This window comes from Pipistrellus hanaki (assembly GCF_964339955.1).
Source record: "Pipistrellus hanaki genome assembly, chromosome: 13".
Lineage (NCBI taxonomy): Eukaryota > Metazoa > Chordata > Mammalia > Chiroptera > Vespertilionidae > Pipistrellus > Pipistrellus hanaki.
Genome location: NC_140515.1, coordinates 46,178,754 through 46,200,259, shown reverse-complemented (window position 1 = coordinate 46,200,259; position 21,506 = coordinate 46,178,754). Strand labels below are relative to the sequence as shown.

Below are 21,506 nucleotides of genomic sequence, written 5' to 3'. Positions count from 1 at the left end.
TGAAAAAAAGCTGATGTCCATTTTTGCCCTCACTCTGACTTCAATTTCAGTTCCAAAACTGTCAATGATGACAGCACATTGTGCACATCTACTTCCCAATTTTTCACTTTCATATTGATGAGAAATTCTGAAGCTTAAAGGTGGAAAAGGAGAGCAAGAGTAGGCAGCCCAATGGAAGCGTATCAGAATTACAAGGGAAGGGTATGATAAATTTTAGAATCTGTGAGTGTAAAATGTACAAACACAACAAGATTAAAAATGTACAAACACAACAAGCTTACCTGGTTTTATACTCCCCTTGGAAGGGAAGGAGAACATTTTGGCAGAACAAGTGGTAAAGTCCCAGGGAGGTGCAAATCCTATATAATAAAAGCCTAATATGCAAATTGTCCCTTCAACTGGGAGTTCAACCACGAGTTTGTCTGCTCACTATGATGTGCACTGACCACCAGGGGGGATGCACAGAACATGGTGGGCATCAGTGATGTGGTGCTGGCAGCAGGTGGCAGTGGAGGCACTGCCAATCCCATTGGGCTCAAAGAGAGCAGGATCACGGTGGGATGGTGGAGCAGGTGAGCAGGCAGCGCCAGGCTAAGGCGGGTGCAGTGGGGCCTGATCAGCCTGCCAACCACCCTGTAGATGGCAACCAGTAGCAGTGGTGGGGAGCAGGGCTGCCTACTGGCTCCCAGACACTGAGGGAGCCAAGAGGGGCCTGATCGCCCTGCTGACTGTCCCAAAGACAGTGACCAGTGATGGCAGGGGACAGGGCCGTGGCTGGGATTCCAGGCAGTGAGGGAGCCAGGCAGTGAGTGGAGCACCCGAGGGCCTGGGGCCCACATCCTGCCCAGGGCCCAGAGGTCAGCTGGGACCTGCCCTTCCATGCCACATGCTCACACTTTGATCACTGGCCAGGCCTATGGACTGTATCCATGCACAAATTTCTGGCACCAGGCCTCTAGTATATTATGAAGAAACTGCTATCTTACACATTTCTTATCCAGGAAAATGATCTTTAATATGATAGCTATTACCCTCAATAGGAATTGAAGCTTAAGCATGTATTTATTTATTTCCAATGAGAAGAAGTACATAACTTATTTCTACTGGCAACTGTGGTTTGGATGTTTAAGAGGAGAGCAAATTTTACTTGGGCCTCATTCCTAAGCCATGAGAAACAGAATAGATGAGCTGGAATCATCATTAACATTATATTTGCCAAGAAATTTCTGGACTGTGCCTAACTGCAGGGGTTGTTGGAGAGAAGAAATTTCCCATCCATACACACACATGCACACACACAGAGTATATCAATCCATAGGCAAAAAATACAAAGTAATTAAATAATAACTTGTAATACTGAAAGGACTAGTAGAAATATCAATTTATAAATTTACATACTATATCTAAAAAGTATCACTGGGTTGGTTTGTTAACCTAAAGACATATTTTATTACTAAACTGTTTTACTACATTACATTTGGATGGAAATATATTTTCTATAAATTAATTTTCATATTCATGAGAAAGCTTTGTATGCCTGTGTAAATATGCCCAAGGTAGTTTTAAACAGAGCCTAACATCTGTTTGACAATGTGTCCTACTATACTAAGTAAAATATGTATTGTTCTCTTTTACTTTTAACTTCTATGCTCTTTTTAGCTGAATACAATGATATTTGCAATTAAAAAAAATCAAGGCTGCTTAAGCATTATGGAGATAGTTTTTCTCTTCCTAGTACATGCAGATATCTCCACCTCAAAGCAGAGACATAGCCCAAAGGCAAGAGGTTGCATACGCATTTTTACAAGTACATAAGTTTGTGCTCAATCACAATCTGGAGGTAAATATAACTGTTAAAATTTGATTTTCCATAGAGTTTGCTGTAGGAAAGAAAGTATTATTTAATTGGCAGGTGCAAGTGCCAGGCAAGACCATGGCACACAGGAGCAAAGAATTTTCAGTAATCACCAGAGGATCACCAGGATGACAGCAACCAGCATCCTGCCTTGGTCTGGCGCCCCAGCCCACCTGCTTTACCATCCCCTTGTGCCAACCCCCACCATGTTCCACGTGCCCCCTGGTGGTCAGTGCACATCATAGCAACTGGTTGTTCAGTTGTTCTGTCATTAAGTCTATTTGCATATTAGGGTTTTACATATATAGATATATACACACACACATACACACACACACACACACACACACACACACACACACAAAATATTTCACATTTGATCCCTAGAAAACCTCTCCATAACAAAATGTACAAATCAGAGCGATTTCCACATTTGCAAAGACATTAAAAATATTAGTTTGTTATGAGTATCATAGAAAAATAACACAACCTGAGTGGCTTAAACTATAGAAATTAATTTTCTCACCATTTTTGAGACTAGAAGTCCAAGACCAATGTGTCAACAGAGTTGGTTTCTCCTAAAACCTCTCCCTGAGTTGTAGATGGCTTCATATGGTATTTGTTCTGTGCATCCTTGGTGTCTCTTTGTGTATATAAATCCTCTTCCTATAGGATCACTCAGATTGGATTAGGGCCCCCCCTAAGAGCCTATTTTAACTTAATCACCTTTTTAAAGGCACTAACTCCAAATACAGTTACATTCTGAGGTTAGCGCTTTAACATGTGATTTTGGGAGACATAAATCAACCCAAATCTAGGGGTTATGACTTGAAGGTCTCTGGTGTGTGTGACAGGTGTATTTTAGAATAAGCTCACCACAGTTTATGATAGCAAACATATTCTTCAAACAAAACAATTCAATGTGAATGCAAACATGGTAACATAAGCCAGAGTCTCCCAGCTTTAAGAATGTTAAGTGAGAGAATGTAATATAAAATAGCAAGGGATTCTGGAAAGAAGGCAGCAATGGTGTTATAGTTTTATAATCTCCTGATTTCCCCATAAATACAGGCAGAACAATTACAACAGAAAGGCAAAAGCTGACACAAAACCTCTATAGCAAAACTAATTGGTAAGCTATACACATGAACACCAAAATGTAGGTACAAACTATCAACACTAACAAGACCCACATTATTAGCAATTTATATATGAGAGAGAACAAAGTGGGTGGGGGCAGGCAACCAGAGTTCTGATGTGTTCGTGGCATAAGAACCTTAAAACCGTAAATTCTCCTTAGAAAGTCAAACTGAGTACAGCAGCCAAAATTGTGAGACCAATATTGAAAGAGTTAGAGCAGCCTGGGTCCTATGAACACTTAAAACTAACTGACAGAGCTCCTTTTCAGAGTAAAAGCTCATGCTGAAGAGAAACTGTTGGAAGTATAATCCAAGTTTAATAGGGTAGAGCCAATAAGAATAAAGAAAAGAGATGGTACAAATAAAAGTGGGAATACAACACTAAAGGTTGAGTTAATACAAATTAAGAAAATAATGTAGCCGAAACCGGTTTGGCTCAGTGGTAGAGAGTCGGTCTGCGGACTGAAAAGTCCCAGGTTCGATTCCGGTTAAGGGCATGTACATTAGCTGCGGGCATATCTCCAGTAGGGGGTGTGCAAGAGGCAGCTGGTTGATGTTTCTCTCTCATCGACGTTTCTAGCTCTCTATCTCTTTCCCTTCCTCTCTGTAAAAAATCAATAAAATATATTTTTTTAAAAAGGAAAGAAAATAATGTAAGTTGTGAAAAAATATAAATTAGAATTAGAAAAACTAAAAGGAGGTTTTGAAGAAAAGGAAGATTTGAACAGACAGGTGACAAAACTCATAAAAACATTTTAAAATTTTTCAATAAAGATTAAACTGGAAAAAACACAAAAGACATTAGTTCAATTGATAATACCTTCAGAAAGATAAAAGATGGAAAATAAAAAATAATTAAAATTTTAAAGATGAAAAGAGTTGAAGAAAAAATACCAATGATAAAGATCTACCATAAGTCATATATATAAGCCCCAAAATAAGAAAATCAAAACAATGTAACAGAATACTTATGATTTTTAAAAAGTAATTGGGGGGGGGGGAGACTTGAAACTATATACTACACATTATATTCTTGAAAAAAAATAAACCTGGAATGGGAAACACTGAGTAGACTATAGTAAATATACAAAAATCTAAAGAAGAAGACAAAAAAGGAGAAGAGGGGGAGGAGAGGGGAAAAAAGGGAGGACGAGGAAGAAGGAACAGGAGGGGAAGGAGGAAGAAGAAGAGGGGAAGGAGAAAAATCTAATCTAATAATAGAGGAATATACAAATTTGTCTGTTACAACATCAGACCACCGCTGGATCAGTAGGCTGTGCCCCCTGCCTCTGCTCAGGCAGCTGCAAGGCCTGGGGCAGGATAGCATACAATAGGAGGGGATATGAAAAGAGAGGGAGAGAAGGCAAGACTTCATGCAGTCAGGCTGAGAGGAGAAACAGAAATACAGAAAGGGAACAAGAAAGAGATGCAGGAATGGAAAGGGAAGGAAACTGCACGCAGAAGCGGGTGGCGACTGGGGGTGGGGGGAGGGGGGAGGAAGAGTGATGGGGAGGATGTGCAGAGCAGGTGTGCCCAGAGACAGGGAGCAGGCGGTGCTGAGCAGGAAGCCCCGCCCAGACTCGGGAGGAGGGCGGTGGCTTCCGTTGGCGGGGAGATGATGCCCATGGGTCCAGGACAGAGTGGAGGAGGACTTCTGGGCAGAGGTGCTCCGGCTTCGTGGCAGCAGAGCCTGGGATGCTCGGGCCTCAGCCATCCTTGCTGGGTTGGGTGTCCCAGGCAGGGAATGGGAGCAAGAGAGCGGCAGGGAGGCGGGGGAGGGGGGGGGGGTGGCAAACACTTGGCCAGGGCTGAGCCCTTGGCTGGGGTTAACGCACCCCCACCCCAATGGAAGTTTTAAGAAGGGCGGGAGGGAGGGGAAAAATTTATAAAGGAGTCAGTAGAGAGCAGAGTTAAAGAAGGAAAGAGGATGTGTGAGTGAACTATAAGAGCCATAATGAAAATCAAGTCTAGTTATGTACTGGGGACAGATTTTAAAAGGAGTCAGAAAAGGAAAAAGGATAAATGATAGTGCACTCAGGGTGGCGGGGAGAGGGGGAACGTCCCCTCAGCCTGGCCTACGCGCTCTTGCAATATGGGAGCCCTCAGGCCTAAACCGACAGTGGGACATGCTTAGCACTCCTGCCATCGCCCTGCCTGGCTCAGGGCTTCTCTGGCTGAGCAGTGTTCCCCCTGTGGGAGTGCACTAACCACCAGTGGGCAGCTCCTGTGTTGAGCGTCTGCCCCCTAGTGGGCAGCAACCAGTTGTTCCACCATTTGGTCAATTTGCATATTAGCCTTTTATTATATAGGATTATATAGGATTATATAGGATAGCAAAAATCTTACCTTGGCCACTTCTTCAATGTTACCAAAACCAGGCTACCAACAGGTAGCTGTGAATAGACAATCTTAAATCCACTTTGATGAAACTGAGACTCTTCAGGAAAATCTTCTTCAGAAATAGAGCACTTATTATATTTTGAATCAGTGTTCATGTAGCAATACCAGGATTCATTGTGATCAACTCTGGCTGCATCCTCACTTGACAACAACCTCCATTTCAAACAACTTTCACATTGAACCCACATTTTGTTTATATATATATTGTTTTCCATGGATGAATCCATTGCAGTATTAAGATTACTATTATCTTACTGTCAAATTTTTCTTTTTTTATAAATGAATTTAATCTGGAAAATAAGAGGAAAATAAAATAAGGATTCAAGAATATAAAATCTGAGAAATAGCTCTTTAAATATCATCTTTGCCCACTTAATCTCTATCCTATAAAGATTATACATGTTGAACATGTTGTATTTCCACTTACCCAGAAACAAAATAGATGCATCAATTCCTTTGGGCACAAAACGTACCAAAATTAAAAACAAGAACAGTATGATGGAGTAAGACTAGAGGTTAATATCTGTTAATCTACTATATCATACACATCTGGTAGATATCCAATACTTTTGCCATAAAAAAATAGTTAAGCCTTATTGAATGCTATGATCCAGGTATCATTCTAAGTGACTCATTTACACAACTTACATAGTCTTCCCAACAACCTTAGTATAACCATTTTTAAAGAAATAATTTTAAAGAAAAAACTGAAGCAAAGGAAAGTAATTTGTTTAAGGTTCCAGAGCTTATATATGGTAGAATAGAATTAAGATGAAGGCAGTTTGGTTCCAAATTCAGTGATATTACCTACTAAGCAGTTCTGCCTCTAGGTATATATTATAACATGACTTGATAAGCCCATTCTTTTTCTAATTCTGAGGAAAATCAAATGCAGAAAAACATTTCATTATATGAAAATGTGAAATGCTTTAAGAAAATAAAAAAAATGTTTGCATGTATAATTTTACCTTTTATTAATTTAAGTGATTTGAAAAAGAACATTTCTCAGAGCTTTCTTTTTATAAAAATTTTAAACTTGTAAGAAAAGTTAGCATTGTAGATTAAGGTCTCAATTTCTAACTTCAACAATAATTGCTATGTGCATACTACTAAAATATAGTTAAACTAATAATTACTGTAATTAATAAAATACAAGTAAAATATTAGCATCTTATTTTGCAATGCAAAACCTATTTTTTAAATTTAAAAAACTTATTAATACACTATATTAATGAGTTAGTAGAATACTACTAGCCAAGAATATGCACCATTTAAAAAAGCTCTTAACTCATGATTTAATTATATGTTTTGAAACTCACTTATATGCTTTTTCCAGGATAACTACAAATAGCTTTAGAAAAAACTGCCAATATATTACAATTGACACAATTCATAATTTTTGACCTACTAATTCCACTCATGGGAATGTATCCAAAGAAAAATTTCCAGTTTCTCTCCTGTTACTGATTTCTAGTTTCATACCATTGTAATGATAAAAGATGACTGATATCATTTTAATGTTCTAATATTTGTTAAGGCTGGTTTTTGGCCTAACATATGATCTATCCTGAGAACCATTGCATGTACATCTGAGTATATATATTCTTCTACTATTGAATGTTCTCTATACGTTAGATTCTTTTAATCTAAAGTGTAGTTTAAGTCAAATGGTCCTGTATTGATTTTGTCTGAGTGATCTATCCATTGTTGATAGGGGCATATTGAAATTCCCCATTATTGTATTGCTATCTATTTCTCCCATTAATATTAGCTTCTTTATTTTGATGCTCCACTACTGGATGCATAAACATTTTCAATCCTCTAGATAAATTAATATCTTTATCGTCTATCTATAAATAACCTAATATGCAAACAGACCGAACAGCAGAACAACTGAACAACCAGTCACTGTGACATAGGCTGACCACCAGGGGACGTGTGCAGAACATGGTGTCAGCAGCATGCAGCAGAGAGTAGAACATGCTGGGCATTGGCAGTGGTGGTATGGTGGAGGTGAGAGGGGGTGCCAGACCAAGGTGAGGTGCGGGACAAGCCTCTGTTGGTTACTGAAAATTATTTGCTCCTATGCACCACAGTCACGCCTGGCACTTGCTCCTGCTGCTGGTGCCAGCCCCACTTGCACCTGCTGCCAGTGCCGGAGCCCAGTGCTGGCACTGAGTGACTGGGGCTGGTGCCAGGTGCCAGCAGCAGGTGCAAGCAGTGGATGCTGTCCCCAATTGCCCTTCAGGGCTTCACCTTCCCCTGCTCCTGAGGGCAATCGGGGCAGAATCCGCCGCTTGCACCCGCTACGGGCGCAGACCCTAATCGCTTTGCACCATCAGCAGGTGTAAGTGGGACCAACATCATCAGCAAATGGAAGTGGTGGTGGCGGGAGTAGGGCTACCAACAGACTGGGGTCCAGGGGCCACAGCGGGAAGGGCTGGGTTGGGGTGCAGAGGATGGGCTGAGACCTGTCCCTGTACCCATTGCAGCCTTGCGACCCATAGCTCCTTTCAAGGTGCACAAATTTGTGCACCAGGCCCCTAGTTATATAACCACCTTGGCTTTTTTTTCCAAGCTTTTACTTAAATTCTATTTTGTCTTAGAATAGTAACCTCTGCTCTCTTTTGGTTTCCATTTGCATGGAATATTATTTTTCATCCTTTCACTTTCAGTGTATGATTAGAGAATTAGTCCATTTACATTTAGAGTATCTATACTAATAATAGAGGAATGTTCACTAAAATAATGCATGTATTGTATGAACCAAGAAGTACAGCACATAGTAGGTGTTCATTAAATGGTTACATTACTTTCTTTTTTAAAACTTTAAAACTGCATCAACTTACATTACTTGATATATATCTAATATATCCAATGTGTTCTGTCTCTATTAGTATGTCTTTGCTCCTTATTCTATCATAACTTGTAAATTTTCCACTTTAAAAATCTACCTCAAATACCATCTCTTTTAAGAAGTTTTTCTGGATATCCCCAACCAGCTGCAATTTCTCCCTGCTTGACCTTTGTGTCCTCTTAACTTCTGGTATGTATAACATTCTGCTTCATATTATAGTGATGTGTACTGACCACTTCCTATCACTGGACTGTAAGCTATCTGATGGAAGAGATATTATTTTTGTGTTGCCAGCAATGTATGAACTGATGATAGAAAAATTGCCTATTTTACATTGATTCCAAAATGCCAAAAAATGCTTTACATGTAGGGATTTTTCATATCGCTTACCTAATTTTGTTCAATTTCTCCTATACTTCTGTGAAGCATCTGGAACTGGATAAATATTCTAACAGATGGGGAAGGGATTAGAGAGCAATTTTTATTTGTAACAATACATTACAATGCATTACTAGTTAAATTGAATTTATTAAAGAAACCACCAAGGTCTGCAGAACTCCATTAAACAGTTCTAGACAACTTAATACAGTATAACATTATATATAATTTGTAGTATTAAAGTGAAAATCATGAGCTAAAGAAGAAAATAAAAAAAATTCCATATACATTTTACATAAATTCTCCAAAGATTTTTGTATTTCATGAATGTTATTTTAGAATGTTATAGCAGAGCCTGAAAAAAAAGATCAATTTTTCTTGAATAGATATATTACATAGTTCCATTGTTCAACAGAACAAAGGTCTTTAAGATGGAGTACAGCCAATGTGAATTCTTGTGAAGCATCAGTTTTTATTACAATGTATATACATTTTATGACTGATGCATCCCAGATGGTAAAATTATAACACACCCACGGAGTTCTGAATGATATCAGAATTTAATGAGACTGTGTGAATAAATACATACAGACGAGGAATGAAGATAAATGGCTACTTATGATAGAAATTGTTTTTATTGTTTGTATGTGAATGAGAAAAATGACTGGTTCTTCCAAACAAACAAAATTGTCATTATTCTTTTGCTCTCCAACATTGTTGTTATAGGAAGTAATCCATTTTTAACCACAGGCTATCCCAGATAATACAACTCCTCTAGGTTTGAGAAAAGTAATGGTATCTGTACTGCTATCTTCAAAGTTGGAGCATTTCAGCCTTATAATTTCAATTTCAATTACTTCTATTTTCTAGATAACATCTCACCTGTAACCAATGTGTGGCCCAGCAGTTGAGCATCAATCCAGGAATCAAGAGGTCATGGGTTTCATTCCCAGTGAGGGGGTGTATGCAGCAGGCAGACAATCAATGTTTCTCTCGTCAATGGTTGTCTCTATCTCTCTTCCTTTCTCTCTCTAAAAATCAGTAAGATCATATTTTTAAAGTATTACTAGATTTTGAATTTAAATTTAAAATAACTAAACCTGCCTACTTTCAAATAGAACTTGAATTAATAATTTTAATGTTATAAATTAACATTTTATAATAGTAAAGAGACAGTAGAAAAGGATGAGTACTTGGAATGAAAAATATATAGTTTCTAATCTTGGTAATTTTCAGAAGGCCTCAGTGTCGCCATCTGTAAAATAAGGAGAGTACAGCTAGATGACCTCTAAAAAGTTGTCCTGCTTTAATGGTTCATAATTGACACATTCTGGCTGTTTTTCTTCAAAAATATCTACTCCCTGCACTGGATTATCCGCTCCTCTATGTTCTTTTAGCCACATATCAGAGTTTAAACTTCACCAGCCTCCCTTTCATCACTGTTTTAGTCTTGTTAGCTCTGAAGATTTGCTAAACTTTATTTGCTTTGCAGTAAGTGTTGGTTTTTAGTGTTTATTCTGTCTTTGGTTCATATGTAATCTCCCTTACATAGGCAATCAATCAGGTTAGTCTACAAGGTGTACCTTCAGACTGATAGCTTCTAGCATCTCTCATGAAAGATGTTTTTATTACAACCTTCAAGACAATTAATGATAGCAGATATAAATTCAAGTCCATATTCCTCCAATTATTGGCTATATAACTTGGAGAGTCATTGAAAGTCTTGTAATTTTATCTGTAAAATTATTATTTCATAGAGAGGTTGAAAGGATGATTTTTAATAAATAAACATAATAGTGAACAGTAATAGAAATAAAAATGCATCTGTAGCAAGGACAATCAAGTTTTAAAGTTTTGCAGTACTCCTAGAGGGGGAATTTAAAAAAATTATTCATACGTTTTATAAAGGAGAAAAAATGCTACAGAGAAGAAAGGTGAGGTCTATCATAGCAAAAAGAGATAAGGGTTCCACTGGGATGGATCTGAAGAAGTCGAATATCAACCTAGCAAAATTTAAAAATAACATATTTACAATTTTAAAATGATAAAGAATTATTTGACATTCTCTTACACTATTCAACATATGAATTTAGGGGCACATAATTTTTGGTACATAACAATCAGTCAAACCAAAACCTGGTTCCTTAAAAAGAAAAAATTCAGGAATAAGTAATATTAGATATATAACTATAGGGCTTTAAAATTTTTTAATTACTAGAGGATACCTTGTATATATTTAACCCAAAAGGAAATTTGTTTCCTTTTGAGCATAAAAAAACAAAGACTATGTTAATCTCATTTTAAAAAGTAAACTTTTAAAAACCTTAGCTAAAGCAGATCAGATCTGTGAAATGAATCAGATCTGCTAGAGAAAAATTAATCATGGCCAAATATGCAATTAGAAGTAATTAATGAGTTCAAGACTGGTCCCCTGAAAGATGGCCTTCCAAATGTGATGTCCTACACATGGAAGTTAACTATGGTCAACAATGTTTGGATCTCAGTGCCACCTCCACCTCCCAGTATGCCAGCAAGGGGGCTGGTGCTAGCCCAATCATGTATACTGATGTGGCTTACTGTGTTGCAATTGTACTACTAATGTGCAACATCTTGAAGCTATCTGTAATCACAAGGCTTAGATTTTAGTTGGGCTGGGACTGCCCATCAACCTCAAATGCCATTCTCTCAAAATTGTGCTAGGACCAAAGTTCTGCCACATATTACTACTAGAAGCCTGGTGCATGAATTCGTGCATGGGTGGAACCCCTTGGCCTAGCTAGTGATTGGGGCTGTTTTGCCCAGTCCTGGTCCTGATCAGGGTTGGCTGAGGAGGTTGGGGGGGGGGGGGGGGGGGAGAGGGACTGTGGGAGCTTGGCTGGCCATGGGAGATTGGCTGTGAGAGTGCACTGACCATTCGGGAGCAGCTCCTGCATTGAGCGTCTGCTCCCTGATGGCCAGTGTGCATCATAGCTACTGGCTGGTCATCCAGCTGTATGATGATAATGGTTGCTTAGGCTTTAATATATATACTAGAGGCCCAGTGCACAAAATTCATGCACTCGGAGGAAAGGGCCCCTCAGCCTGGCCTGAGCCCGCTCACAGTCCAGGAGCCTCGGGAGATGTCCGAATGATGGCTTGGCCCGCCCCTTGGGCCACCGTCGCTTGCCAGCAGTGAGCCTGGCTTCTGGCTGCGCAGCGCTCCCCGTGGGAACATACTGACTACCAGAGGGCAGCTCCTGCATTGAGCATCTGCCACTGGTAGTCAGTACACATCATAGTGATTGGTCATTCTGCTGTTCAGTTGATTTGCATATTAGCCTTTTATTATATAGGATTGTATTCTGGTCCCTGGTTATGCTAAGGAAGTAGTAACTGGTATTTCTCTAATATTAATTAAAAGCTCCATAGCTGATGGTCAAGTTCCTTTCACAATGAAGTTTGTCATAGGCCTTATTAAATCTCTATGTTTTGATTCAGGTAAAATGAGGCAAAGGAGATTCATCCACTGAGCTACTGATCCCTGTCTGTGAGCTCTAAGAAATGCTGCTCCAGCAGAGCTGAAAGGTATGCTGCTTGGCCAGCTGCACTGTTTTCATGGCATGCCACTTTACAGATTAAAGAAGGAAAACCATATAATGTTAACATTTGCCACCCCAAAAGCATGTGAGAAAATCAACATTCATTCATGATTTTTACAACAAAAAATAAAATCTCAGTCTTGCACTATTTATATAAATAAAAACTTCAAAATGACTAATAATGTAAAAATATATAAAATAACATATCACTGAAATAGAAATGTATTTGTATGTAAAACACAAAAGCCATAGAAGATTGATAAACTTGAACATGTTAAGATTCTGTGTAAATAAACTATAAAAACTCCATAAAATAAGTTGAAAAGCAAGAAATATACAAGGATGAAATATTTTCAATATACAGACATATGGATCAATATTCAGAAATACCTTAAAGTATGAGGCGAATACTTAGTAGAAGAGCTTCAGGAAAGCAGGGAAGCCTCAAAGTTGCTTTTGTTTACAGTCTTTAAATTTTATAATAAGACTAAATTTATTCAATATCCTAGTAAAAGTCTGATAAACAGAATCTAACAACATAAAAACATAAAACAGACTTGTGATTTCAAATACATTAATACAAAGAATATGACTATGTCATACATTCCTTGACCAAAGAAAGGGGTGGGGCAGAAAAGACAACTATGAGTGGGTATAATAAAAAAGAAGTACAGACATAGAGATAATCCTTATTGTAGTATATTCTATCATCAATACTAGCCAAAATGTACAAAATAATACTAGATGTACCGGTTAGTTAATAAGAGCAGATTTTATAATCAAAGAAAAATGATAATTTCAAGAGTAAACATCAAAAGTGCTTTATTTGAAGTAGTGTCCATTGCTAGCTACACATTTCCACATCTTTCAGGCAATTTGTGGATACCATCCCAATAGAAATTGTTTTGAGGCAAACCATTCAGAGAACCAATTTTCCATTTCTTCATACGTTTTGAAGTGCTGCTCAGAAAGCGCGTGTGCCATGATCCAAACAAGTGGTAATCTGAAAGAGCAAGGTCAGGTGAACCAGAATATGGTACGTGGGTTAATACTTCCCAGGCAGGAACTTTTAATGTGTCTTTAACTGGTTTTATAGTATGTGATGGCGAGTCATCATGAAGCAAAATTACTTTGCTGTGTCATCTGGAATATTCTGGTCATTTCACGATCAAAGAGTGGTTCAAATTGATTATTTGTTGTTAGTAGTGATCAGTATTAATGATTTCACCTGGTTTTAGAGGCTCATAATACACTACACCTTCCTGATCCCACCAAACTCAGAGTGATTTGGCCTTGCAGTCAATGTTGATGGTTTACCTTGGTCAACCAATGATTTTGTGCATTTGGGATTCTCAAAATACATCCACTATTCATTGCCAATCACAATTCGATGATAAAAAGGCTTCCTTTGTGCTGTTGAAGCAACATTTTGCTGATGATTTTTCAGTTTTCCATTTGTCTTTCAGGCAGTTGATGTGACGCCCATTTTCTTTCCTTTAAAATCTTTCCCATTTGCTTATGAACGATCAGAAATTGTTTGCTGAGCAATGTTTAATCTTTCTGCAAGTTGTTTTTGAGTTTGACATGCATCTTCATCCAGTAATGCTTGTAATTGTTGGTCTTCCAACTTTTTCAGTTGACCTGGACATTGTCTTTCACATTGAAATAATCACTTTTAAAGCATTTAATCCAACGTTCACAAGTATTTTGAGATGGAATATGTTCACTATAAGCTTCCCGAAGCATTCAGCAGCACTTTTCTTCAAAATAATGAATTACAACTTCCCACAAATGCTCTTTATTGGGGTATAAAATTCAACATTTTTAAAGGGTAAAAATATCTATGATGTTAACACCTTCAGGAAATTTGACATTTAAAGTTTTGAAGCTTGTTATCAATACAACAAAATAGCATACATATCAAACCCATATAATATCAACATATGTGTAACTCCATCTATTGAAAAACAATCCGCATTATTAACCTGTACACAAGTATTCAAAAAAGGCTCACGAGAGAGATGATAATGACTAAGACTCTTATTATATATATATCAAAGTCTAAGGAGAGATCCCACCCAACTCATTATGTAGTTTGTGTATATGGTGACATGTGGTATGTTTTTCCAAAAGGATGTATAGAATTTTAATTTTAGATTAGTAAGTATAAAATTATGGGATACCCATAAAAATGATTCATTGCTTACTGTTAGGTAGATTATCTAATTTTTAGAAGCCAGTTTTAAAAATCAGCATTGAGACACATTTTAATAAGGTAGGCAAAATGTTTTTTCCTTATTATAAATACTCTGAACTGGTAATGTTTCATTCCTGAACTTTTAGAAAAGTGACAATGACGATACGTTGGTTTGGGCTCAAATGAGAGGCATTTATTTATTTATTTATTTATTTATTTAAAAATATATTTTATTGATGTTTTACAGAGAGGAAGGGAGAGGGAGAGAGAGTTAGAAACATCAATAAGCTGCCTCCTGCACACCCCGTCCTAGGGATGTGCCTACAACCAAGGTAAATGCCCTTGACCGGAATCGAACCTAGAACCCTTGAGTCTGCAGGCTGACGCTCTATCTACTGGGCCAAACTGGTTAGGGCTGAGAAAGGCTTTTAACAAAGACTTTATAACTAAAGAGCTTCACACTCAGGATTCACTAATCACTTAACATTGCAATGTTTCCCAAAAGCCTTACTAAAAGATCCACCCTAAAACCAACCCACTCAGCATTAATCCACACCTTTTTCTTCCACAAATTTTATTTAATATGAAATGGGGGGGGGGGGGGGAGATCCTAATAGGTTAAAACAAACCAAATGCCCACACTGTATATAGGTAAATACTTCACACAACGATCAACTGAATCGAAAGCTAAAATTGAATTGTGCAGGTTTTCAGTGAAATCATCAGTCATATAATATAAATAAAAGCCAACTATTTACGTATGTGATAAATCTTCTAAGAAATGCACCCCAAGAAGCATTAACCTTTGTGCTGTGTCATCGTAACAACCTACACAATTTATTTTTCATATAGAATAACATTTTAATAGAGTGTATTAGCTACTGTAATTTGGTATATTCCTACAAGATCTCTTATCTTTAAGTTTTTCCAAAGACTGGTTCTGCTTTAGAAGTCTCATATAAATTAAACACCTTATCAAATATTAACACACAGGAAGGTAACACAGGCTGCAACACAGATAGTCAAGTTACCTCTTTGTATATTTAGGAATTACTTTCTCCTTCAAGTTATTGACACTAGAAAGCTTAGTCTACCCTGTATATTTCAGTAGTGAAGGTTTGAGTGATTAGAACCTTGACAAAACCGTAATTCAAAATTATTAATACTTCCAATGACAAGGCTATGTGACCAAGTTACTACAAATTTATATTTATCAGGCAAAACAAGTTTAGGCAATAATCATTTAAAAATGCCTCAACCACTACTTTTCAATATAGGATAAAACTACATAGGGTTTATCATACAATTAATCTTATCTCTATCCCCTGAAATTCCCTTAATTTTATTCATTAGAAGGGGGTTTAAAGACTTAAGAACACTTTATAGCAGCATTCAGCTTTCCTATGAAATTCTCAGTATCTTAACTATTAATGTAAACTAGTTTCTATTTTAGTAAGCTAGATACAGTACTGGCTTCAGAGTTTGTAGAAATGGAGAAAAGAACCACCAATTCAAAACCATTCTAGAAATTGCCTTTTGGAGAATAGCAAAAGTCAAAAATGAAAAAACCACTATTAATGGATGAATTATATCCTCACCCACCCTCAAATTTTATATATTGAAGCCCTAAACCTTAGTACCTCAGAATTTAACTATATTTGGAGACAGGGTATCTAAAGAGGTAATTAAATTAAAATGAAGTCATCAGGGCAGGTTTTAATATCACTTATCAGAGGAGAAAATTTAGATATAGAAACCTGCAGACGGAAGATGATGTGAAGACCCAGGTGCAAGACAACCATCTATAAGCCAAGGAGAGAGGCCTGGAACAGATAATTAATTCAAGGATCTTAGAAAGAGCCAACCCTAAGGACACCTTGCTTTGACTTCTAGCCTCCAAAACTGTGAGAAAATAAATTTCTGTTTAAACCACTTAGTCTGTATTATTTTGTTAAATTCATGCACTAGAGGGGCAGTCCCTCAGCCTGGCCTGCCCCTCCACAGTCTGGGAGCCCTCAGGGAAGGGAGGCAACCTGGCTATCAGGGGAAGGTGATACTCCCATCACATATCTGCTGCTGCCACTGCCAGTAGCACAAGCCTTAGCCGGCCCTCGTTACCTGAGCCACGGGTGGCCCTGGGCAACTGGGCAGCTGCCATCCGAGTCTTGCCTGTGCCTCAGGCCTGCCCTGGGTGGCTGAAGACCCTGGCAGGGCTAAGGGGACTGGACACCGCCATCTTTGAGGGCACGGCAGGCAATTAGCACATTTCCTTCTTATTGGCTTTGGGCGCCAACACCTTTGTGAGGGTCAATTAGCATATTCCGTTTGGTAGCTTTGGTGAACTAATGCAACCACTTTTCCAAAATTTGGTTTTTCTTCTATATAAACCTCAGGCACTATTCCTTAGTGGAAATGGTTAGAGGCTCTCCCCGCCATTGCTTCAGTTTCTCAGACACTGCTTTCTTATTGCTGCAGCAATGTTTCAAAGGATTTTTCCAAATTGTCTTTTAAGATAAACCCACAACATATTTTCTGCCTTTTCCAACATGTGAGGTTAAATGAAAGAGACAGGTGTTCTTATTAGAAACGGAAGCCATCTGCACGAGAGCCATCATCTGGTGACTGCAATAGGAGATGGGGCTGGAGAAGTACTTGAGGTGGTACCCTGGGCATCAGAATCCTGAGGCTAAAATTCTTCTCACAGTTCACTGATCTGGTTTCTTCTTTGTCCCGTTTCCAGATAAACTTTTCACTTTCTTTGGTGTCAATACAGAGAGCTGGGTCCTGCCCTTGTATCTACCACATGGTTCCAGTTTTTGTTTTGATTTTTTTTTTTTTATCCTGCCAGCAGCTTTTTCTTTCTTTTCACAAGTAGCACTCAGCCACTGTGAAAGTCTTCTGTAGTCTCACATAACTGCAAACAGCTCTGAAAGTCATTTCATCATTTGCTGTCACTGAACTGAGAATTGGAGAACCCAGCTCTGCAAATACAGCAACCCTCTCTACTTCAATGTCTTTGGCTTGTAAAACTAAACATCTTTTCTTCTAGAAATAGTCTTCCTAAGCAGCCATTCCACACTCATCTTCTCTTTTTCCTCTTGCACCCTTAGTGATTATTTGAAACCTTTATAAATCTCAGGCTATCTTCCTCATTCTCAAAAGATAAACTTTCCTCCTACATTACAAGAAAATCTCCATCCCTTTTCACCTCAATACCTAAAAACTTATCTAAAACTGTTCTCTCATTTATTTGCTGCAGTTTCAGACTATTATGTTTCTTTGTTTTGAAATACTTATTTTTTTTTTTTAAGAAAAAAATATTTCTTGATTGCCCAGCTGGCACGGTTCAGTGACTGAGGTCACGGTTCCAGTCCTGGTCAGGGCACATGCCTGGAGCTGCCTGTTTGATTCCCAGTGTAGAGCATGCAGGAGGCAGCCAATCAATGATTCTCTCTCATCATTGATGTTTCCGTTTTTCTCACTCTCTTCCTTCTTCTCTGAAATCAATAAAAATATACATATTTTAAAAAGAAATACTTCTTCAGGGTTTGATATGAGCAAGACAATGCTCAGGCAAAGAAAAGATGCTTCTCCTCAAGTAATAGTAAGTACTATCAAAAGACAACTACAAAATGCTGTGGAAGCACATAAAGCACACCTGAGACTTTCCAATAGGCTAGGGCAGTGGTTGGCAAACTCATTAGTCAACAGAGCCAAATATCAACAGTACAAGGACTGAAATTTCTTTTGAGAGCCACATTTTTTAAACTTCAACTTCTTCTAACGCCACTTCTTCAAAATAGACTGGCCCAGGCTGTGGTATTTTGTGGAAGAGCCACACTCAAGGGGCCAAAGAGTTGCATGTGGCTCTCGAGCCACAGTTTGCCGACCACGGGTGTAAGACAATCTGAAAAGTGATTAAGTAGGAGTCAATGCCTCTACTATGTGCCCCAGCAGTCTCTACACCCTCTGTATACCACTTATCACATCGTGAAAATCCACTTAGGGAAAGATTAATTTCTACCATTTCCCTGAAAATAAGACAGTGTCTTATATTAATTTTTTCTCCCAAAGTTGCGCTAGGTCTTATTTTCAGGGGATGTCTTATCTTTCCATGCGCTAGGTCTTATTTTCGGAGGATGTCTTATTTTCAGGGAAACACGGTATATTGTCAGCATCTAAAAAATACTTGCCAAAGAGAGGCAACGAATATTTATATTATGATTAAATAATATGGACCTCAGAGTTAGACTGACCTAACCAGTGTTGATATTCAAAACGTGTAGCAATGAGAATGGCTGTATCAATGGAATAACTAGTTCTGGATTTAAATTCTGGCTCCATTTCCGATGAAATTTTTAAGTGAAGACAAGTAAGTTAAATGATCTGAGCATAATTTTATCATGTGTACATGAAGGTAATAATAATTTATAGGATGAAATTTTAATTTTAATGATGAAACAGCATATGAAAAAACCCATTACAGTGCAGGTACACTAAAGACCAATAACAATTTTTTTTACTTTGTTGCTAAACTGCTTTAAAGCGAGTTATAGTTGTAGTTACATTAAAAAAAAATATGCAGAATCCAATGTAAAATGAAAACACTCTAATTATTTTGTCTTATCTTCATTTTTCAACAGTGCACAACCTAATTAGTTGGCTTCTAAGCTTTAAAATGCATTTACCTTAATCTTCTCTATGATATAAATATAACGTTCATTAATTTACCTAATTAAGTGCATTTATGTCAACTGTAGGTCATATTTAATGATTCAACAGAAATTTATTAAGAGTTATCAGTGCAAAATCATATTTATCTTTATCATTCAGGGACTAGTTTGCACAGATACTACTGATAGCTTATAAATGTTCCAATATGCTTAATAAATACTTTCTTTTTTTGTGTTAGTAATGTAGATAGATAATTGATGGTTTTCATCTAATATCAGCAATCAAATTAGAACAAAAAGAAACAATTCATTTCCATACTAAAAGGCTGATATCTTTTGCAGCAACAATATTCTTCTACTTTACAATTTTTCAAGGGGAACATTAATAATTAGAAATCTTATTAACTGTACTAAATGCCAACTTCAAAACTTAGTAATCAATCTATATATTTTAGGTCTATATTAGATGGCTGTAAGTATCCAGCTTATTCAGTATGTTGAAAATAACTGATCCAACTAAGATAATTAAAATTAAGCTCTTCAGACTGTCAACCAAATGTAATAGTGCCATAAAGGGACTAGAATTATATCTGTAGGTTAAACAAGGAGAGTATTAATTTCAGGCTAGCTTAGTTAATTCTCTTTTACATGTGGCCATTCTCAATTGACCTTTATGTAAGCTGTATTAGCTTGGAAGTCACATAGTTCATTTGCTTAAAGATAGAATTTTGTAAAAGAATAGTCTTTATTAAGTTTACCATTTCCTTTAAATCATAAGACACAAAAATAGAACCTCAAGCCAATCTAATTAGATAATTTCAATTCGTTATTCAAAATGATTTATCTGTTGTCATTTATTTTCCTCATTTTAAAAATGTGGAAATAATTCTAATAAGTCAAAAGTGATAACCTTACTCTGGGTTCTAGAGAGTAACTACATAATTATTGTTTCAAGAATCACTACATAAATATTAAGAAACCTTTCACTTACGAGTTTTGAAAAAAGAATTTGTAAATGGAAGTAATTTTAAATTGCATAATATAAAACTGAAAGCATGATTCAACATGTCACATCTTAATTTGCAAAGCAAATATGACATATATAGGAGTAAGCTGGAATTATTACCCTGGAAAGAAACAAACTAAAGGTTTTGCCCTGTTTGTCCAATTTTCTTTTTTATTTCTATAGAGTAGCCTCTCCTTTTGGCCTGGGCTCCCTCTGACATGCTCACACCCAGTTCCTCTCAGAGTATTGGCTGAAATCCGTTGTTCACTGGTTATTCTCCAACCCTCTCCTTTTCTGTTATGTGCACATTTTCTTTTCTTTACTTTTTAATTGTAGTTTTAATAGAAAAAGAAATAAATGTCATCTTGAACAGAATGTGACAATTTGCTTTAACAATATTATAAACATTAACCCATGTTATTAAATGTCTACACTAAAACTGTAATTTTAGTTTTGAAGCTAAACTTATATTCTTTACTTTGATTTTAGTTTAACATTCTTCAATATTTTACTAAAACATACTGCTTAGTTTTTAATTCCCCCCCCACTCCTTCCGCTGCCCTGATTGGCTACGGATGACCTCCAGGAATTAACTATTACATGTGTACGGGGCGCTACCGAAGCAAACAAACAGGGTTCTTGTCCACTAAGTTAAAAACTCTGGTCTCTTCCATGCCCCAGCAAAGACACTTTCTAAATGAAGCGAATGAACTTTCGAAATGAATACATGAATACAGATTTTTAAATATTTTAAGCACACCATAACTAAGTAGTGGTCATTACTCCTAACAGCTGTGAATTTTTCAGAAGCCTAGCCCAGTGTTTCCCAAACTTCTCTCATGATGAGAATCACCTGGTGGAGCTGCTAAACTACAGATTCCTGCATCTCAACTAAGAAGTGCTAAGCTGGAATTTTTGGGAACATATAGGTAAAATTTTAACAACTCCACCAGGTGATTCTCATCTTGAGAGAAGTTTGGGAAACACTGGCCTAGAGTGAGTCCATACTTGGATGAGCTGACAGTGGGCCTGATGAATTAAAAGGCGATGAAAAAGCACACACACCTGTAACGGTATTTAAGGCCTCCGTTAACAAAACACTAGGAGGGGGCGTGGCGAGTGACAAGGAGCGTCCCTGTGGCCGGTGGGCGGTCAATAAGGGAAATCTGCCTGTCATGACCGTTTTCTTGTTTATTCCTTTAAACCGAAACAGCCCTGAGGCTTGAGGGGCCCCACTGGCCGCCCCCCCTCCCCCCCCAAAAAATATATAACTACCCCGGTTACTCCTAAGGCCACAGCTCAAGAATGTCCTCCGGGAAAAACCAAAGGTGGCAGCCAGTCCAGGGCGGCTGGTACAATGCCGAAATCCCAAAGCTTGGTCCTAAATCCAATGGATTTCATCTTTCAAAAGACAGCAGGGTGC

The 21,506-nt window shown here is 37.6% G+C and overlaps 1 protein-coding gene across 1 annotated transcript in view; it reads right to left on the bottom strand.

The window, feature by feature from the left end:
• The window catches only part of ZCWPW2 (zinc finger CW-type and PWWP domain containing 2), a 66,443-nt gene extending 56,787 nt beyond the window's left edge, over positions 1-9,656 (bottom strand). Inside the window, exons 1-3 of the mRNA XM_084902511.1 lie at positions 9,512-9,656; positions 8,642-8,699; positions 5,341-5,684 (exon numbers count right to left, since the gene is read on the bottom strand). Of these exons, the coding sequence (XP_084758637.1) occupies positions 5,341-5,621 (281 nt within the window). The 5' untranslated portion in view covers positions 5,622-5,684; positions 8,642-8,699; positions 9,512-9,656. The remainder of the gene's footprint in view (positions 1-5,340; positions 5,685-8,641; positions 8,700-9,511) is intronic.
• Positions 9,657-21,506: the final 11,850 nt, after the last annotated feature.